Here is a 14,698-nt window from a genome sequence, read left to right on the forward strand (position 1 = left end):
CTAATTTTGTATTTTTAGTAGAGACAGGGTTTCTCCATGTTGGTCAGGCTGGTCTCGAACTCCCAACCTGAGGTGATCCGCCTGCCTTGGCCTCCCAAAGTACTGGGATTACAGGTGTGAGCCACCACAGCTGGCCCTCTCACCACTCTTAATCCCATTATTTGTGTAAGACTAATGCTACCCAAAGACAGACAAGAGGGTCCTGATAGGCTGAAGCCAGGCAAGGTATCCCATTCCCCTGGCCATAGTTAAGTGAAGAGAAGTACACAAAGCCCAGGCCTGAGCCAATCAGCACTCCATTCCCCTAGCCATGGTGATAGTGCAATAGTACTATAACTTACATAGTTATAATTAATAAGTTAATTAATAATCTACATAAGTTATATAATTGTTACATACTTAATAAGTTACAACAAATAACTTAAATAGTTACATAGATAGTCTTACAACTGGTAGTATGGGATTATCTCTGATCTATTATACAATCCAGTTAATCAGTGACAATCTATGAAATGGGATTTTAAAAATTATTGGCTTATTGTTTTTTCTGATTGGCCTGAAAGTGTAGGTGTCCATTACTCTCTATTTTACAGGGATACTTATTAGTATGGCTTTTTAAATTTTATTGTCTAAGGGGAAAAAAAGCAGGGAGAAGTTTTCTGTAGGAAAATATTCAGTATCCTGGTTAAGACCTGTTTTATCTTTCCTATCCCTGCCCCAAGGCTAATCATAAATAAAATTTTAAGTGATACACCACATGCTCTTTTCATTGTCTCTTATAGTCTTTTTTCTCCAGTTAGGATCCAAAGGGCTGAGTCATGGACTGATTCAGATAATAATCATGCAGAGATAGCACCTCTGCACACACATACACACACACACACACCAGCCACATGTTTGAAGGTGTGTATGCTGCACAAATCCAAAGGGCGCCTTTACATCCTAGGCCATCAGTGCCTCTGGTGCCTAGACTTTGGGGCTGCCTTTGAATCTCATGAGCATCAACAAAGGAAGGTCACCCCTGGAGTCATAGTTTGTGATTTTTAACTATGTGTGAAAGGCTGACAGAAATATGGACTCTCTTGCAAGGAAGATGGACATGTGCACCTGCACACAAAATTTGTACACAACTGTGAGTCATTGACAAACCCTCTGAAACACATTCATGGACCAGAGGTTAAGAACACCTTCCATGACTTGACAAAGCTCTCTTAGTTCTTCATGCTGATCCTTTAAAACAGATTTTAAAGGCTTTTAGTTCCATAAGTGCCCTATTATCCTTGCTGGAATCTACAAAAGCCAGAGCGGACATTTTAAAACATTGTATTAGATGCTAAGTCATTAATCTTATTAATCAATAACAAACTTCAATCATTTTTACAAGATTGAAGACAAAGAGACTTTGCACTCTAATAGAACATCTCGAGTCTTTTTTTTCTTTCCCACTTGCTTTAGGTGTTTGGGGACCTGTAAGTAGAGCCACATCAGAAGGTAAGGCAGCAACAAAGCTCTTAACTCTCTTTTCATCCTCACTTATTCCCCCTTGCTTCTGCAAAGGGTATTTGAAGGTTATGCTCATCTATGCCTAGCTCTTCTAGGGGAAGCATTTTCTTTTCAGTAATTTACTGAAAGTAAAGTGCCATCCATTACTTGCCTTTCTATTGCATGCAATGATTTGGAACTGCTGGATGTGTTTGTTTGTCTCGGTCTAATGGTCTCTAAAGGAATTTATGATCACAATCATCACACTGCATTCGGTTTATTTTCACATACTTGCTGCACATCTAGCTGCTCAGCAGTGCATGGAATAGCTGAACTCAAAGTAATTGCCAGGTTTGTTTGCAGATGTATTACCAGGGAGACTTGCTCAGGGCAGCACCATGGTAGACCCATGCCTGAAAGTAAAGAGAAGAAAAGGACAAATCAAAATTGCATTTGAACTAAAGGATGGCAGCCCCAAAGGACAGACTAAGAGCTGTAAAAAAGTTCCATACTCATGAGTGTGGAGACATCACTTATATCTTCTATTCCCCAACACCCAACATCCAACTCACCAGAAATTTTGATGGTTCTACTTTCCAATTTCACATCCAAAGCCTACTATTTCTCACTGCCTCACTACTGTCACACTGTTGCAAGCCAATCATGATCTGTCATCTGGTTTACGGATTATGGCAAATGCCTCCTAACTGGCCCCTTTGTTGCTGCCTTGTTCTCTCACTGTCTCATCTCCACACAGCAGCCACGGTATCCCTTTAAAATGGAACTTGGAGTATGTGACTTATGCACTCAAAACTCCAAACAGCTCGCCATCTCACAGTGAAAACCAAAAGCTTTTGGGCAGGTCCTGCCTGGTCTACCTCACCTCCTGAATGACTCCCTGACCTGGTCGCCAACCACTGTCGCTGACTCTGCTCCAGCTACACTGGCCTCCTGCTGTTCTCCATCGCAGGCATTTCCCCGTGGGCCTTTGCACTGGGCTTTTCCTCTGGCTGGAATGTTCATTTCTCAGATAAATACGTAGTTAACTCCTCCGTCTTCAAGTCTCCACTCAATTGTCTCCCCACAAAAACCATCCTGAGCACTCTTTAAGAAACTGAAACCCATCTGCCATCCCACTTCTTTTCCTGATTAAGGAAAAAAGTCTCTCTTTACAACATAGTATATTGTTTACCTATTATTACGGGTATTGCTTATTGTCTATTCCACCACATTCCACTATAGCATTCCCTTAAATTCGAATGTAAGTTCCATGGGGGTGAGATCTTGTTGTGTATCCACATATGTATCCATTATTTAGAATAATATGCCTGGCATATGGCAGGTAATCAGTAAATATATGTTAAACAAATTGTATGAATGAATTTATTAATGAATAAATGAATTTATTAATGAATAGTCAATGTCAAATTGACCACACACACAATTCTTAGAGCATATAAAACATGACTCAGGTCATCATAGCTCCATTATTGTTTCTTTCAATATTCTTTAACATTTTTTTCCATTTTCCCTCCTCCCCCGTTATTTCTTAGACTTTTGTCTTACCTGATGCTGTTTTTACCAGATTACCTTCCATACCATAAATAAGGTTTTAAAGTGACATGTGGAAAGCTAATTTTTTTAATTTTTAAGTTCTGGGATACCTGTGCAGGATGTGCAGGTTTGTTACATAGTAAACATGGCCGTGGTGGTTTGCTGCACCTATCAACCCATCACCTAGGTATTAAGCCCAGCATGCATTAGCTATTTTTCCTAATCCTTGTGGAGAGCTAATATTTCTAATCATATAATCCCTACCCTCAGTTCCCAGATATTTTCATTCAAATGCTGATAAGCAGTAGAGTGAGGAGTGAAGAATGATGAGATACATTACATAATGGTCTCTCAACACCCTCTGTTAGAACTTGAGCTACTTTCCCTCATTAACTAAAGCATGATAATTCTTCTAAACTGTAGAGTCATAACTGACAAAAGTTAATCAGAAGTCATATCTTCCTTTAGGACAGTTCTTTTATGGCAAAATCAAAAGATTTCTACTAAAGAAGACTCTGGGAGAAGGCCAGCACGATTTTACATTGGAGATTCCTCTTCAGCTCTGAGGAAAGAAAAACGATAGAGATGGAGCTAGGCAGCAAGAAGCAGATGGAAATGGGTAGAGAGAAGTAATATGTTCTCTTCCTGAGTGGAAAATGTTGGGTAAGTTGCTCTAACGCCCTGGCAAGAACAATGGACTTACTGCTTAGTGAATTCTTGACTGTCAGCCAAGGTTGCTATTTCAAAGCAGAAAAGCAATGAAGGGAATGATGCAAGGAAAGTGCTCCTCTTTTCTTTTTAAAATGTCACAGAATAGAGAAATATTCAAATTAGCGAAACAACACATTTTAAGAATTTTTATGCTTATGCTCGGTCAACATGGCTGACTTGCTTTACCTGTAATCTGAAATTCTCAAACACAATATTCAAACTCATATTTAGGAACCACGTAAGATCGTATTTCTTTTCTTTTTCTTTTCTTTTCTTTTTTAGAAACAGGATCCGACTCTGTCACCCAGGCTGGAGTGCAATGCAGTAGTGCAAACGTTGCTCACTGCAGCCTCGAACTCCAGGGCTCAAGTGACCCTCCTGCCTCAGCCTCCCAAGTAGCTGGGAGTACAGGCGTGCACCACCACTCCCAGCTAACGTTTTAATTTTTTGTAGACATGGGGGTCTCACTATGTTGCCCAGGCTGATCTTGAACTCCTGGCCTCAAGCAATCCTTCCTCCTCAGCCTCCCAAATTGTTGGGATTACAGGTGTAAGCCACCTCACCTGGCCCTTATTTCTTTAATATATAAATAGTGTCTTATTTTATTCAATAGATGTATTAGAGAAATCTCGTGTACTTAAAATGAGTTGTCATATAAAGTAATCCTACTGCAAATATTTTTCCCCCAAAAAATGTGTTAGTTGAAAAACCTTTTCAACCAAATAATAGTTTTGAAAAGTGGGTACGTATGAATCTAAATTATGCTTTCTTGATTGAATTCATCAGTTATAAAAAGTATAAAATTCCCTCCCTGGTCAACTCAGCGTGGCTAGAAGTTTATTGATTTTATCAGAATTCTCCAAGAGTCTGCTTTTCGTTTCAATGGTTTTCTCTATTGCTTTTCTGTTTTCTGTTTCATTGATTCCTGCTCTGAGCTTTGTTTCCTTTCTTCGGCTTACTATGCATTTCATTTGCTTTTCTTTTTCTAGTTTATTTGAAAAGAAGTTGAGGCCCTTAGATCTGAGAACTTTCTTCTTTTCTAATACAGGCATTTACTGTTACAAATTTCTCCCACATACAACTTTAGCGTGATGCAAGTTCCCAAGACCATCTCTAGGTTCAATGATTCACCAGGAGGACCCACAGGACTCAGCATATATTCACGCTCCTGTCTACGGTTTATTACAGCCAAAGTGAGAGGTGAAGACGGTTGGCCTTCTGGGTCGGGTGGGGACTTGGAGAACTTTTCCGTCTAGCTAAAGGATTGTAAACACACCAATCAGCACTCTGTGTCTAGCTAAAGGTTTGTAAATGCACCAATCAGCACTCTGTAAAAACGGACCAATCAGCACTCTGTAAAATGGACCAATCAGCAGGATGTGGGTGGGGCCAAATAAGGGAACAAAAGCTGGCCACCTGAGCCAGCAGTAGCAACCTGCTCAGGTCCCATTGCGTGGAAGCTTTGTTCTTTCCCTCTTCACAATAAATCTTACTGCTGCTCATTCTTTGGGTCCGCACTACCTTTATGAGCTGTAACACTCACCACAAGGGTCTGTGGCTTCATTCCTGAAGTCAGCGAGACCACGAACCCACCGGGAGGAACAAACAACTCCAGATGCACCACCTTTAAGAGCTGTAACACTCACTGCGAAGGTCTGCATCTTCACTCCTGAAGTCAGCAAGACCATAAAACCACTGGAAGGAAGAAACTCCAGGCACATCTGAACATCTGAAGGAACAAATTCTGGACACACCATCTTTAAGAAATGTAACACTCACCACAAGGGTCCACAGCTTCATTCTTGAAGTCAGCGAGACCAAGAACCCACCGGAAGGAACCAATTCCGGACACAAAAGGATAGCAAAGGGAAAAGGGGCAGAAGTCAAAGTCTGAGGCCGGGTGCAGTGGCTCATGCCTGTAATCCCAGCATTTTGGAAGGCCAAGGCAGATGGATCACCTGAGGTCTGGAGTTCCAGACTAGCCTAGCCAACATGGTGAAACCCCATCTCTACTAAAAATACAAAAATTAGCCAGGTGTGGAGGCGGGCACCTATAATCCCAGCTACTAGGGAGGCTGAGGCAGGAGAATCGCTTGAACCTAGGAGGTGGAGGTTGCAGTGAACCGAGATTGCGCCACTGCACTCCAGCCTGGGTGACAAGAGCAAGACTCTGTCTCAAAAAAACAAAACAAAACAAACAACAAAAAGAAGGCAAAGTCTGGAGGAAAGGAGGTGCAAACTTCCAAGAGTCCTCTCCTAGCAGAGTCACACATGACACACATAATACCTCCAGCAGGAATTTAAAAGTGTAATATGTTGCTAATCAGGGAAGCTAGTTAAGAGACTCAGCACCCACAGTTTTTATTAGGAACTGGCCACATCAGCACTCTCTGCCTGGCACCCAAATTCCAGATTTCCAGAAGGAAAGTGATGTTCACTATAAACCATATTGTTTGCACAAGCAGTTTAGGTACAGTCAAGCACCCTGATCAGTTAGGTTGGTGGGAACTCTCCCAAAATCCAAGTTCTCAAATGCCAGCCAGAGGCCAACCCTGCTAGCAGGCCTTTCTGAGGACACCAGCCTCAGGCCTGCTGCAATTTCTCTTTTCTGCCCAAAGGGTATCCTGAAAATTTTGGTATGTTGTGCTTTCATTTTAATTGTGTTCAAAATACTTTCTAACTTCTCTTTTGAGCTATTCCTTAATCCATGGGTTATACAGATTCAAAGTATTTGAGGATTTTTCCAGAGATCTTTTTGTATTAATTTTTAACTTAATTCTCTTTTTTTCTCTCTTTTTTTCTTATGACTCAGATCACAGAAAATTTTCTAATTCTATTGTGGTCAGAGAGCAGATTTTATATGACTTGAATCCTTTTAAATGTACTGAGTTTTGTTTTGTTCTGTGAAAGGGCTATATATGCAAAGTCGCCCCCAAATGCCAAAGAAACCAAGAAACCAAAGGAGGCGGCAGACATTTAGTTTTTCAAGAAAGGATGTTTTATTGGGGGAATTTACAAACAGAGGCATGGTCTTGGGCAGCCACAAGACAAGCGTATGTGTGCTCCAGCAAGACAATAAAAGGCAACCCTCTAGAACAGGCAAGAATGCTATATGCATCATAGCCTATAATTTGTGTGATAGCTTCAAGGTTGATGTGTTCTTACACCAGGGACAGTAAATAAAGTACAGTACTGGGGCTACTCAGAAGTCAACATGGTGGATTAGCATCCAAGATGAAGTCACTTTTGTCTCCACGTGTTTATGACCCAGAATATGGTTTTCCTCAGTAAATGTTCCTTATGTACTTGAGAATAATGTGTACGCTGCTGTTGTTGGCTGAACATTGTATAAGTGCCAATGAAGTTGGTTGATTATGTTGTTCAAGTCTGCTATATCCTTACTTTCTTTTTTTTTTTTTGAGATGGAGTCTCACCCTGTTGCCCAGGCTGGAGTGCAGTGGCACGATCTCGGCTCACTGCAAGCTCCGCCTCCTGGGTTCACACCATTCTTCTGCCTCAGCCTCCCAAGTAGCTGGGACTACAGGCGCCCACCACCACGCCCAGCTAATTTTTTTTTTTTTTTGTATTTTTAGTAGAGACAGGGTTTCACCATTTTAGCCAGGGTGGTCTCGATCTCCTGACCTCGTGATCCGCCCACTTCATCCTCCCAAAGTGCTGGGATTACAGGCATAAGCCACCACACCCGGCCTATATCCTTACTTTCTATGTACTTCTATAGACTACTGAAATTTCTAGAAGGAAAGATGTTCACCATATCTACTGTGGTTTTGTCATTTATGGATTTGTCTGTTTTTCTTGAAGCTATATCAGTTTTTGCTACATATATTTTGAAACTCTGTTATTAAGAGCATAAAAGAACACAGCTAGAAGTCTTACACTACCCAGTTCCAAGACTTATTTTTAAGCTAGTGTGGTACTAGCATTAAAAATATTGATACATAGATCAAAAAATAGAGTCCAGAAATATGCCCACATATATATGGTCAACTGATTTTCCACCAAGATGTCAAAGCAATTCATTGAGGAAAAAATAATATTTTCTAAATGATGCTGGAATAACTATATAGCCACATATAGAAAAAAAAAATGAGCTCATTCCCACCACACATCACAAACAAAATTAATTTGAGATGGATGACAGACCTAAATGTAAGGGCTAAAACTATAAAACTCTGAGATGAGAATACAAGAGAAAATGTTAGCAATTTGGGTTAGGTGAACATTTTTTAAATAGGACACAAAAATCTCAATCTATAAAATTTTAAAAATTGATAAACTGGACTTCATCAAAATTTAAAATGTTGGCTCTTCGAAAGGCATTGCTAGAAAAATAAAAAGGCAAGCCACAAACTAGGAGAGAATACTTACAAAATGTATATATAATAAAGCACTTGTATCCAGAATACTTATAGCTTAATAACTCATTAAAAAGGAGACAACTCAATTTTTACAAAATGATAAAATATTTGACCAGGCACTTCACCAAACAAGATACACAAGTGGCAAAATAAGCATATGTAAAAATGCCCCAAATCACTGGTCTTTACGGAAATGCAAAGTAAAAGCATAAAAAGACCATTACACACCAACTAGAATGTCTAAAATTAAAGACTGATGACATCAAGTGTTGACAAGGATATAGAGTAATTGAAGTCTAAAACATTGCTGATGAGAACGCAAACTGGTAGAGCCACTTAGGAATATAGTTTGGCCATATCTTATAAAGTTAAACATAGACTTACCATATGACCCAGGAAGTCAACTCTGAGGTATTTACCCAAGAGAAATGAAAACCTATGTCCATATAAAAGTGTGTTCTCAAATGTTCATAGCAGTTTTTAAAAAACTATTAGTTCTAAACTGGAAGCAATCCAGACTAGAAAATGGATAAATAAGTTGTGATATACCTTATAATAGACTACTATTCAGCAATAAAAAGGAACAAACTAATGATATATGCAAGAACATGTATGAATCTCAAAAGCATTGTCCAACGTGAAAAAAGCCAGACAGAACTGTCTACTAAGTATATTCTTCCATTTATATGATATTCTAGAAGAGGCAAAAGTATAGCAATAGAAGGCAGACCAGTCTTTGCCATAGAAGGAGGGGACTGATTGAAAGGGGCAGGAGGAAACTTTTTGGGGTGATGGAAATGTTCTCCATCTTGGCTGTGGTGATGATTACATAACTATATTTGTCAAAACTCATCAAATTGTACAGTTAAAATTGGTTAATGTTATATGCAAATTACACCTCATAAAAGCTGACATAAAATATTTTTAAACATTTCAACTGTTAATTTAGAACTTTGTTATAAGTTGTTTTAAATTTTGTAGCTTCTAATATAGATACAAAAAGTATAAAAATCATAAGTGTACAACTCAGTGGTTTATCACAAAGCAAACACCCATTTTAAATACCACCCAGTGAAAAAAAGAGAACACTGTGAACATCCAAGAAGACCACTCATTGCCTCTAACCAAAAGCATTACATAGCCTTGTAGAAATATGCTTTGATATTACCAGGTTTTGAACTTTTACCTAAAGAAAATTGTGTAGTAGAGTTAACCTTATCCAAGAGAGGTTGGACCTTTGCCCTGGGTTCCTGGGAGTTGATCTCTAGCCCTTGGAATATGCTGCCTGATAAGCAAATCTGTTTACCTGGGGACTCTGGGCCAAGCAGTATCAGCTTGACTTCCAGAGGGACTGAAGACTAAAAGTCAGCCACATGTGTGGTGAACCATGTCTGTGTGACTGAGTCTCAATAAAAACTCTGAACACCGAGGCTTGGATGAGCTCCCCTGGTTGGCAACACTGCACCTGTATTGTCATACGACATTGCTGGGAGAAGTCAGTTTTGTCCACAATGCCACTGGGAGAGGACAACTGAAAGCTCCATGCATGGAACCCTCCTGGACTGTGCCCCTGCACCTTTTCCATTAGCTGATTTTAATTTGTATCCTTTCATTGTAATAAACTATAACTGCAAGTATAACAGTTTCACAGAGTTCTGTGAGCCCTTCTAGCAAATTATCAAACCTGAGGGTTGTCTTAGGAACTCCAAACTTGCAGTTGGCATCAGAAGTGTGGGTGTTCTTTTGGGGACCCTGGACTTTGTAGTTGGTGTTAGAAGGGTGGTCTTGAGGACTCCTAAACTCTGCAGAAATCATATGGTATTATTTTGTATATGGCTTCCTTTACTCAGCCTTGTTTCTGAAATTCATTTATATTACAGCTTGTAAGTATATTCACTTTAATTGCTTGTGTAGTAATGTACTGTATGAACTGACTATAATTTACTCACTCTACTGTTGATGGACATTTGGACTTTTTCCAGATTTGTACTACTGCTACTGACAACCCTATAGAGAAAAACAGAGAAATCCATCATCATAGTGTCAGATTTTAAAACATCTGTCTCAACTTATAAGAATGAGCAGACCAAAAAAAGTCAGTAAGAATATAGATTTTTATTATACAATTAACAAATTATATTTGGCATCACTCAATACCTAAAACTCCTCTGGGAGTAATAATAATGAACATTTCTCAAAGCCATACTATATTCTTACACTATTCTATGATGTATAGAAATATACTTTCAGTGAATTTTCATAACAACTCTTCCAATTTTACAGCTAAGAAAACTGAAGCACAGAAAGTCAAGAAATTTGCCCAAAATCCCACAGCTAATAAATGGCAGATCTAGAATTCAGCTCTCAGGAAATCTGATACTAGAGCCAAGTTCTGAATTCCTATGCTATTTTTCAACATCTTCCATTTTCTCTCCCTTCTTGAGTCAATTTTGGTATTTTTCATCTTCATAGAAAATCATCTATTTCATTTGGATCTTAAAATTTATTGGCATGACTTGACTTCAAACTTTGGTATCAAGTACCAGAATTTATATCAGAAATAAAACTATTTTTAGCCCTATATTCCTTTTCCTATATCATGAGCCTTATAAATTCATCCCAGAGGGACCAATACACCAGGATGTTGGACTGAAATTCCATGACAAAAATAATCATCCTCTCATCTGAGACCCATTATTGATCACTATAGGTTTCTGAAAACTTGATGCTTCAAGATTAAGTATCACTAGCATTAATAACAGTAAACATTAATTAAACAGAAAGTAATTTTTCTTTAAAACAGTCTTAAGCATTACTACTACAAAAGTAATGCATACTGGGAGTAAAGTGTTCAAAAAATTTTTTCTTTGAAAAAAAGCCTTTTCCTTCTATGTGATAATTTGACCTATAGTTGAATTTCTACCTTTGTTCCTCCAGGAAATCTAACCTAAGTGGTAAGTTAACTAGGTTACTATTATGCAATATTGTACAGATCTTAAAAATAACCCCTGATTGAACCTGGATTGGGACAAACTATGAATCAACTAGAAATAACCAATAATGACACCACAGCTTTGGCTCTAAGGGCACAGTTAGGTCTGAGTGACCACATTCTAACTTTTGTCATTTAAACAAAGGAGTTAAAGGAGCACATTTGGGTTGTTTTTAGCACCCTGCTCAATGAATTTGGAATACCAATTAACTCTTGATAATAAATTAGTCAGGATTAGTAGTTATTTCAGTCACTTAAAAGTAATCTTTTGCTCCAAGGTGAATCCTCTCTCATTTTATGTTTTTCATGGCATTTATCACAACCGGCACACAGTATCTATTTATTTATTTGCCTGCTGTCTGTCTCTCCGTCTAGAATGTAAGCACCATAAGGGCAAGAGCTTTGCTCTTTCTTATTCACTGCTTCATTATCAGTACTTAAAATAGTAACTGGTACATGGTTGGGTTCAAAAAATAGTTTTTGAATGAAACTCCTACTAAGTTCTAGGTATTATCTGATTGACTAAACGTTATTGGACACCCGCTATACGTCCAGCCCTGGGCTAGTCAGGCATGGAAATAGAATGGTTATTGTCTATGATTTTACAGAGCTAAAAATCATAGGTAAAACTTCAGACAATTTTCTATTGACCAGGACTATTTTCTGTATTAACATATAATTACTTCCCTAAAATCCTACATGATTTACTACATTTAGTAGCACTTTACTAAAAAACTGTTATCTTCAAAATCCTGGCCTCTTACCCAAGAATTACAAACGTTGCAAAACTGCTTCAATCACTTTTAGAAACCACCTCTCCTAGGGAAGTAGGAGGAGCCCACACCACATCTGTGATGTCAGCGAACAGTAGACATTTGAATGTCTCCTAATGAATCCCTACTTCCAAATTTTTCTCAGCTTTCCTTTGGTACTTTCCCACAAGTTTTCTCTTTAATTAAAAGGGTAATTAATTTATTCTCTCTTTTTTTTTAAGTGAGCATTTCTTCTTTATATATGATGTGTTCAGGTAAATAATCAGGCCTTTTGAAGAATCACACACCAGTTTCCTTGATCGTAGTAGCTTTGCAGAATTCTGACATCACTCACAGTCCTGCAGGCACCTTCCAATTCTCCCTCACGGAACACATGGTAGTAACGATGAAACACAGGACTTGGGTCCTGGGATCCTATGGGACCAAATGGCTCAACAGGTTTGCCTTTATCAGGATTTCCCTTAAGGTGCCAGGGAACCAGTACATCTTGAGAATAAAAAGAAGTCCTGTTAACATGAACAGGCAGCTTGGAATTAGAAACTTGCCTTGAATTACATCCTCCTTCCTGAGAGTCATTAATGCGGGGGACAGAAAATGCTGAGTCTCGACTGCCCATGTCAGGCATTTGCTCCACAAGTGACCTCTGCACTGAGGTATCACTGTTCATCTCCTCTTTCTTTCCTTGGCTATTTCTGTTTCCTCTAAGATACTTGGACTTCTGCTTATTATATTCTTGTTCCATTGCCCAGACATAAATGAGTGCCTTCCCACCTGGTCTCAGGAGTCGAACAATTTCTTGGAGAGCTGCCACTCTACGCTCCTAATGAAGAAAAACAAAACACATGATCAACCTGGAAGAGACAGGAAATCAGAAAATAAAACTGACCATAGGACTGTTTTCAATTAGGATGAACAATAAGAAAATCTAACAAAATATCTTATGTAAAACAAAAAGGAAAAAAAGAAGAAAGGGCATTCTGTTCTGTGATTAAGAAAAAAAGTGTTCAGGAAGGAGGAAGTAGAGAAAAGCAAAATTTATTTCTGTTAATCTTCCCTGTGACTTTTCCTTAACTGTCTGGCTAGGATACGTGAAACAACTGATGACTTCTTCTAGGGCTATAAGCGGTAATATGAAGCACTTTGACGTTAATCATTTATATAATGCCTTTACAAAGGAATCGTGTCAACTATACTATGGAGACTTCTACTTATAGCCTTGATGAAGTTGTTGGTATTAATTCTCCCACTGAAAACAACCAGAAAGGCTGGGTGAAATACATAAAACAGCTGCTTAAGGCACTGGAGAGTAACACTGCAGGCAGGCCTTGAAGGGCTGTAATCCCTGAGAGAAGGGAAGTAAGCCAAGGTGAGCTCTAGATTCACTCCAGCTTTTCCCTGAGATTATCTGCAAATTCATAATGTGGGACAACAGAATATGAGCAGAATGCAGAAGTCTTAGTGGCCTGAACAGATAGGGCTCAGAGTACAGGGAGGTCAAAGCAGCTGAGGGACAGAGTCACGGATAAAGGAGAAGCTGCAGGAAAATTATTCTGAAAATCTATATGCAAACACCCTTTGAAGCATTTGCCAGTTTCTAAGCAGCATGTACACAGGGTGAAATTCCAAGAAACTTAGCAGAGTAGCAGCTGGGAAGTTAAAATGCTAAACAAAAATTTTAGCAGCCAATGTTAGAGAGACAGACATTGGAATTTAAGATCTGCCAAGGTGTAATAGCCTTGGAGTACATTCCAGGCTTTCACTTGAGACCCAGAAGGGCTACATTACAGAAGTAGGAACAAAAATAAAATAGATATAAATCATCCCCAATAAAGCATAAAACCAGTTCTCTGCAGAATGAAAGTGATCTGCTTATACTATATCTGCTTGTCCTTAGAAAAATTTAACTTCCTTCAGAGAAAAAGTACCCAAATCTTTTAACATAAAATGCCCAGCATACAATGAAAAATTATGAAGTATGTTAAAAATGAGGACCAAAGGACCGAAAAACAGAGAAAAAAAAAAGACCATAGAAATAAATCCCCAGACAAAGCCTTTTTAATAACTATGGTTAGTATGCTCAAAAAACCAGAGGAAAAGATCAAGAATTTCAGTAATGATAAAATATATTAAGAAGTCGGAAATTCTAGAAAACAAGGTGAATTTAAATTTTTAGCAAATTAGATACATTTACAAAGATAAGTATTAAACTATAGTTCAAGTCGGTATAAGTTACCCAGATTGAAGCACAGAGATGAAAAAGAGGGGAAAATACAGAAAACAGTGTCAATCGAGAATTTAATACCTACTAAAAATATAATTTGTAAGATGAAGGCAACATAAAGAGGTTTCAGATACACACAAGCTGAGAGAATGTGTCACTAAAGAAAACAGCACAGAGAACTCTTCGAGCAAAAGAAACTTACTTCCTCTGAAACTCTGAAGATGCAGGAAAAAAGGAAGAATACCAGAAAGGGTAAATAAAGTGAAGAAATATAAATGAAGGTTGAGAGCTTAAAACAATAAAACAGTAGCATGTAATAATAATGCAATAAAGGGCAGAAGGGGTTAAATGTTATTAATGAAGTCTTACATTGTCAGGAAGGGGTAATCATGCCAATTTAAGGTAGACTATAATGTCAGAGATATATGTTGTCATGTCTAGGGTAACCATTTAAAAAACAATAAAAGAATATCTAGTCAGCAAGCTAACAAAAGAGGAAAAAATGTAATTATAAACTACATTATGGAAATAAGGCTGGCAATGAAAGAGAACTAAGATACATACAATATTTGATAAACAGAAATTA

At 38.3% G+C, this 14,698-nt stretch overlaps 1 protein-coding gene across 2 annotated transcripts in view; it reads right to left on the reverse strand.

Moving 5' to 3' along the window:
* Nucleotides 1-10,221: 10,221 nt before the first annotated feature.
* The window catches only part of ALKBH8 (alkB homolog 8, tRNA methyltransferase), a 65,713-nt gene continuing 61,236 nt past the window's right edge, over nucleotides 10,222-14,698 (reverse strand). For both annotated transcript variants that reach the window (XM_003828351.5, XM_003828350.5), the window contains exon 12: nucleotides 10,222-12,711. In XM_003828351.5, coding sequence (XP_003828399.4) covers nucleotides 12,154-12,711 — 558 coding nt within the window. In that variant the 3' untranslated portion in view covers nucleotides 10,222-12,153. The remainder of the gene's footprint in view (nucleotides 12,712-14,698) is intronic.

This window comes from Pan paniscus, chromosome 9, assembly GCF_029289425.2.
Source record: "Pan paniscus chromosome 9, NHGRI_mPanPan1-v2.0_pri, whole genome shotgun sequence".
Classification (NCBI taxonomy): domain Eukaryota; kingdom Metazoa; phylum Chordata; class Mammalia; order Primates; family Hominidae; genus Pan; species Pan paniscus.